This window comes from Olea europaea, chromosome 15 (assembly GCF_002742605.1).
Source record: "Olea europaea var. sylvestris chromosome 15, O_europaea_v1, whole genome shotgun sequence".
Taxonomy (NCBI): domain Eukaryota; kingdom Viridiplantae; phylum Streptophyta; class Magnoliopsida; order Lamiales; family Oleaceae; genus Olea; species Olea europaea.
In genome coordinates, this window is record NC_036251.1 from 12,316,109 (window position 1) to 12,323,580 (window position 7,472).

Below are 7,472 nucleotides of genomic sequence, written 5' to 3' on the forward strand. Positions count from 1 at the left end.
CCCCCCTTTTCTCCTAACAGTCAAATAATCAATTCTCAAAATCACTCCCAAACGAGGCCTTAAAGACTTTGTGGACTCCAACTTTGGGGAGAATAGAGATAATAGGAAGTGAATTTCTTCATATGTCTATAAATTTTGAGGGTCAATTTCTTCACGTCTATAAACTTTGAGGAACTTTCATTAGTTTGAAATCTCAAACCGCTAAAGATTGTTGCCTTGTCATCAACTAAAACCAAATATACAACAGCTAAATAAGCTATTAAAGAAAGTACCATATGCAAGTTCATTTTGAGCGTCATGAAATGCTACTAAAGATATGCCATAGTAACAGTTGCAGGTTGAACGACTAACTAACAATTAAAACATGTATTTTAAGATTGAAGATTACACCATTGAAGATCCTTTTTTTTTTTTTTTGTGAGCACATAGTGGAACGTTCATACATGATTTACTCGCTACATTTTTTGTCACACACATTTCAAGAGAGGCTAAATCAAAATACAAGAATCAATTAAAAAAAAAAAAAAGCTTGAATTATCATTTAGCTTATTGTTGATTAACGTGGATACAGATACAAAGAATATATAGCGCCATCAACATAACGATTTTGATTACTACTCTCTATGTACTTCCACCATGGTAAATGCAATTATTGTAACCTACATTATAAGGAAAAAATAATAATAATAATGAGTAAAAAATGTTACGAATTGTCAAATAAACTAGTCTTTGAATAGCTATTAGAACAACATGCAATATATTTCAAAAATTCCTACAAATTAACAATTGATTAGATTTGAAACATCATGCATATTTCACAAAGTTTAAATTATCATTTAGGCTCGTCAAACATACTTTCTGTCATAAATTTCGGATGACCCACATTTACTAATTTATCTCACACATTTTGTAGGCCCACAACTTATGATCACTTTTATGCCCTCCCAAGAATGCCCAAAATTCAACCATCAAACCTTCATTTTCTATTTCTTCAGTTCTAATTCTCACCTCAAGTTCCATTAAACAAATGGAAAAATCAATTTGTACAGAAAAGGGTTTGACAAAAATGCGACAGATCTCTCCCACTGGGGGTGGGCCCTACGTGAATAAAATAGTGCAAAAAGAACCCACCCCTGGCCGTGTCTTATCTGTATAGATTTTGTCGGCCGTCTTTTGTCCACGTAGCGCAATTGTAAACAAACGTACCCAACGTGAAGTATTAGTGAAACTGGGATATTTTGTTATATGAAAACTTAAAACTAATCACATCTCGACCTCTACCATGTTATATCAAACCTAATTATAGTGGCTTGTTCGTGTGATAATCCAGAAAAAAAACATAAATTATTCTACGTGCTAACCTCGTGCAAATAAGCACTTACTATAATTAGTAGTAGAGAGTGTAGCGGCTCGCAAGAAGTTGCAGTTCCACGTATTTCTGCCAGCAAATTGAAAGAAAAGAACCATTGATTAAGCAGTATTTGATACTTATACTACAGTATTTAGATCAAAACAGACATCACCTTATATTGGAATGAAATCGAGATACAGAGATGACAAGCATACAAGTACCTGATCCTGGTGGTAGTATCCCTGGAGTTAACGGAGTAGAGGGAGTCGTTGGAGCAAGAATTGCAGGAGTTGTTGTTGGCGTTTTTGGAGAAGGCATCACGGGAGTCGGAGAAGGAGTCAAGGTTGCTGCTGATGCCGTTGGAGCGGGAGTCAATGGAGTTGATGCTGGTGTCTAGGCAGATCAACCAAAAAGATTGAAGGCTCAAAAGGCAAAAATTTCTAGAATCGGTAAGTTCCATCATTTTTTTTTTTTTTTTCTTTTAAGTGTGAGTTAGAAGATCAAAATATTGTCAATTGTACGTCCGGTCCAATACAATCTAATATTGCTTAACATTCATGCACTTAATTTTTCCAACATTTGGTTTCTACTGTGGAAAAGCAAAATCATATATCAACATTTTCAAGTTAAAGAAGTGTTTCAATGCATTCTAGATGTCAGAAAACAGAAAGTTCTCTTGCCTGTGCGCTCTTCGAAAGACCAGCATCATAAATCATGGAAAGATCGGACCTGAAGAGCCCAAAAGACCGCTCTGAGCCAGGACCAGGTTTCAAATTCTCGTCATAGAGTGCAAAGATATATGTGTCGACAGATTTTCCAGGCATAAGTGGTGTGCCAACCTTTGATCTAAGGTAATTTATCAAGTTTCCATTATAGTTTTTTGCATTGTCTAAACTTGGGCCAACTTCATTTGGGTCTCCTTTATAAGGCCATCCTGTCTCAGCAACCACAATCTCGACATCCTTGAATCCCATTGCACTCAATGCCGAGTGTACAGCATCAACCTACACCGTACAAAATTTTAGACTAGAAAACCCTATTAGTACAAACTTTCCGTCATTTCATAGTTCAATGTCTTGCTAATCTTCATGTACTCTCAAAATTTGTGACTAGATTTAGTAATTTACCTGGGCATCGAACATGTTCATGTATTTAATACCCGTTCTCGAGTCCACTCGACCAGCATTTGGTTGGAAAAGACAGAAAGCCAAGGTTTCAGGCCTCGGATCGCTTTGATAGGCAAAGAAAGGATATGGATTGATCATAAAAGGCGAACTGTTTTCACTTTGAAACTGCAATAAAGCTTTCAATGTGTCTCCAAAACTAGAATTGAAAGCCCCCGCTGAAGGTGGTTCCGACTGGCCCAATACTGCCATGGAATGAACAGTCGAGACCTTGATTTTTCCACCTAGTGAAGCTGCAATTTACATTGTAAACCATTCAATACCTATTAATCCATCACTCTTTTTTGATAAAAGTTCGATATTAAACATTCAAAAATTAAAATTTCATTTTTCCTTCCTTTTTTCCTTCTCGTGCTCTTAGGCAACCAACTAAGTTTATAAGCCATATATAAACGGTCAAACCAATTTTTATCTACACATTTCATGGGATCCCAAAAAAAGGTCCATTCTTGGGGTTTGTATGGATAAGTGAAGACTGACTCCTACGGTGACCTTGAAAAAATCTGGGTGTACAGAAAAATTTTCACAAACTGGGTACAGAATAGGGACAAGTATGTGGGCCCCATGTTGTATAAAAAATGCCAAAAATGTGTGTGCGCCCCAGAACCGTGAGTTTTTTGTGTGTATTCTGGCAAAAATCCTTCTGTACACGTAGAAGGGTTGGGTGACCTTCCTTTTTCTGAGAATGACAAACATTATCAAGCAACAAACTGCAAACTGCATAAAAGTATTCAAAAATAAAAAGAGAACACTGATTGTCTTTAAACTTTGAGCAAAATTTCACATTGATCACCAAACTTCTTCGTTTCAATTGATCGCTAAACTAAACTTTGTTTCAAGTTGGTAGCTAAACTTAAATGTTAATTATATAATTATGTTGTGTGTTTGAAAAACCGACAAAGTAACAAATTTGAAACAAAGACATCTCGTGACTAATTTGAAATAAAACGAAGGATCAAATTCATCGGTAATTATTACCTGAATTGAGGGCATTTTGGACATTTCGCATGGCAGGTAAGAGATTGGACAGTAGATTCTGATCCCCCGAGGTCACGACCTCATTACCAACAGAGACGACAATGATCTTGCTTGCCGGGTAATACGCCATCACATTCGAATTGACCCATTGACCCGCGAAGTTCGGGTCGGACGCCATTGCAGGAATATCCCCGTTAGCGGCGCCAATCACGATTCCAATACCAGAGTTCGCTAGCGCCTTAATAATCGCCGGGTCGGCGCCGTACAGCCGCACCTTCTCGATGCTCGTCGACTTCAAAAGCTTCGCCGTGGCATCCGGTGGCGGAAGGTTGTCGGCTACTATGCCGTAATTTACTCCAACAAAGGACTCCGAGTCTGTAAAAGTACAGTAAAAGAGCGAGTCTGGATGAGTTGACTCAGTGGCCAAGATTTGGTACCAGGATTGGATAGTACTGGGCGGGTATCGTGTAAAAAACGAGTAATTTTTCCTATAAATTTACTTTAGTGCTATCAGTTACAGACAAGTGTTCAATGAACCTCGCGATGTTTCTAGGTGGGCTGTCGGTTAATTGCATGAAAAAGAGGAACAAAAATAAATAATTTAAAAAAAAAAACAAAAACAAAAACAAACAAAAAGCAATCCCACGAAATGAATTTGAAAAAAGAAAGTGTAAATTGACTTACTTGAAGAGCAAAAATACTGCAACAAAAAGCAAATTAGGAAGAAGATGGAAGATTTCCGCATATTTGAAGCTTCGGCTATGGAGCTGAGTAGTGCACGGCTTAAATAACAATGAATACGGTGGTTTCAATGGATGTGGGTGGCTGGTGGTGGAGGAATTAGGAGACGACGGGGGTACAATCAATGTATCGAAGTACTTGTAGTAGAAGAAAAAAAAAGTGAAGAAAAGAATAATCCGTTACTTTATTGAGTTATTCACATAAAGGAGCGGCCAACGAAAATGGTGGGTTTATTTTTCTGCTTTTGATTTTACTTTTGTTGAATTAAAGGAAAAGACGGTTGTCATTTTTGTTTTCAGTAAAGAAAATTTATTTACTTTGGTTGACTGAATTTTTTACTTTTCTCATGTTTGGTCCATTATTTTTAAAATATATTTTTAATTACACATTTTTCAATAAAATAATATAACGCGCAAATGCAAAGAAAAAAAATTCTTATTTTTTAACGTCACATTCTCTATCAAAATATTATTTCAAAATATATTTTTAACAAAAAAGGGGGGGGGAAAAGATTTTAATATAGGCTTTTTAAAACTCTTTTTTTTATTTTTAATCACACATTTTTCAAAAAAATAATTTTAAACATAGACTCATAATTTTTACCTTTTTGTTAATTACAAATTTCTTTAAACGTTACTTTTCAAAAAAAAATTACATCAAATGGACTGTAGATTTTGACATCAATTAATGGTTTAAAAGAGACTCTATGTACGGCTAAATTCTTAAAAGATCTATCATAATGGACGTAAGCTGTGCCTTTTCAATCAGTGCCTCATTTGTTGTTGGCTTTTTCGATATGCTGCTGGGTCAGTTGTAATTGTCATGTGCTTTGAATGGTTTTACTTAGTTGGTAAGGCTTTGACCCATTTTGAACACGCGTGACAATTTTGAAAATTGAAAAATACAGGCAATCTTAAGTTAAGTCCGTGCGACAGGCTCGATCGAGAAAGTATTGGTAGAGAGAATCGAACTCGTGACCAAAAGCCTCCGCACTTTTTGTTTTATAAAAAGTTGATAAAAATTTAAGTTAAAATTAATTATTAATTTTGACCACACACCTTATAAAATCCACAACTTCTATCAATTTTATAAAAACATGTTTCATCATATTTTATTCAATATGTGATAAAAAAATATATATATATAGATTTTTAGAGACATCAAATAGGAGCTTTATGTTACTAATTGTTGCGTTCAGCACTTGGAGGAATTGATTGAGCAACATGAATCATCTCTATATTATTGACAATATTTATAAAGTTACATATGAATAGTTATAGAGTTACATGTTGAAAGCAATTCTGCTTAGACATACTTGTGTGGGAGCAATCCACTAAAATTGATTAACAATGTTAATGAATATTTAGAATACGAACTTTATCTTTAACATTCCCTGCAAGATAGTGGTCTCACCTATCAAACGTAAAAGTTGAAATTGAGACTTAGATAGAGGCCTATGAATGAATTTACTAGCCGGTGAGTAGAAAAAGCATGTGATACACGAAATGTTTTAGATTGAATCTTGTCTCAAACAAAATGAACATCACCCTATCATGTTTCATATGGGAATGAAACACCGAATTAGAATTTAGAACAAGTATACATAGTGCTGAAATGATCACATTAGATGGTTGAAGCAGAGTTAATAGTTTCTCCAATCTCATGAAGAATTGCCTTGACTACAACAACTTTAAACTTAAATCTCTGTAGAAGATCAAGTCACAATTCTTTGACCACGAGACAACCAACCTATTGGATTAGGATAATGTTATACGTACTGAATCTTTTACCTACTACTCACAATAGGAGTGAAGACCACAGGCCATCATTTTTAAATTCACACAGGGTCCGCACACATTTGTGAGAGGAGGACACTATTCAATAACCCCCTCGGTACATATATTTATTCATTGGATTATGGGGAAATGATCTTAGGGGTAACAATGCTTAGTTTATGTTAAGCACCGATAATTCACCAATTAAATGGCGTGTCATGTCATCGGTGCTTAAGTTAAGCACCAATGCCCCATTAGATTATTTCCCTTGGATTATGACCAAAAAATGCTATATATGCAAGGTAGAAGTAGAATCATTAGCATTTCCAACCCAATCAAAATCAGAGAAAGCATGTAGAATAAATGGTGATTATTTGCAAAGATAATGATCATAACGAATAGCTCTAAAAACATAGTGCGATATATATACATTTGATTGACATTAAAATATTGTGTGGTATCTTCTAAATGATTAAGATGGCTTCTTGATTGTATAGATAATCTCGGGTCTTGTAAGAAGAAGATAAAAGCTACAGATGATTTGACAATTAAACCGTTGTGATTATTTTTACAGTTCATCACTTGAAATTGGTGTATGAAAGGTTCATTCCTGTAAACCATAGCTCCATCATCATCAATAATCCCGATTATATCTCTAGTGCTATTACTTCAAAGGATTTCAAATTTTGAAAGATATGGTGCTTTCTTCCCACTTACTACTTTCGTATACGATTTCCCTCCTGCGAGATAGGAGGCAAACCCTCCTCTATTATCGTCAAACAATCATATCATCACCACAACACAAAGTTGATTTTGTAGATAAAATCAACTAAGAGTCCATTTGACAGAACTTTTGAAAACCCAAAAAAGATATTTTGAAACCCCAAAATTAAAAAGAAATCATCTTTTTGCGCTAGATAAAACACCTTTTCTTCCGTGCGAGATCTTAGAGAAGCTTAAAAAAGCTCTAATTTCAACTCGACGGAAAAGCTTAAATTATAATTTAATGAAGCATTTAAATTAGTTTTTTTCTTGATTCATTTCAGTAACAAGCAAGACTTGTTCCAATTGTAGCTTATTTATTTATTTATTTATTTATGTCTTTAGCAATTAGTTCAATGAAAATGACCATTAAATGTATAAAGTAATACTATTCATAGTCACTCAATGGAACAGTCATCATACGTGACAACTTAGCTGGCGATTTATAATTTAATTCATTTATATGTTGTTGTTATTGTTGTTATTATTATTTTGTTTCTTGCAAACCGTCTCATATAGCGACTGCAAATAATATTATTCAAAAGTATATATGATGGATTAGAATTGTTTTTTAATCACCTTCATTATAAAATGAGTATCCAAACTACTTAAATAATACCTTATGCATTAATAAATAATCTATTTTTAGATAGTTCGATTAAAAAGAAACAATAGCATCAC

General features: G+C 34.5%; 1 protein-coding gene across 1 annotated transcript; it reads right to left on the reverse strand.

Annotated features, from left to right (window-relative positions):
* Positions 1-470: 470 nt before the first annotated feature.
* Positions 471-4,458, reverse strand: LOC111410191 (glucan endo-1,3-beta-D-glucosidase-like). Its single transcript, XM_023040425.1, has 7 exons — positions 4,198-4,458; positions 3,514-3,888; positions 2,479-2,768; positions 2,032-2,355; positions 1,573-1,744; positions 1,383-1,438; positions 471-659 (listed from the first exon to the last, which is right to left on the reverse strand). The coding sequence occupies exons 1-7, from the start codon at positions 4,256-4,258 to the stop codon at positions 615-617; spliced, it is 1,323 nt and encodes a 440-aa protein (XP_022896193.1). The 5' UTR covers positions 4,259-4,458; the 3' UTR covers positions 471-614.
* Between the last annotated feature and the right edge of the window lie 3,014 nt (positions 4,459-7,472).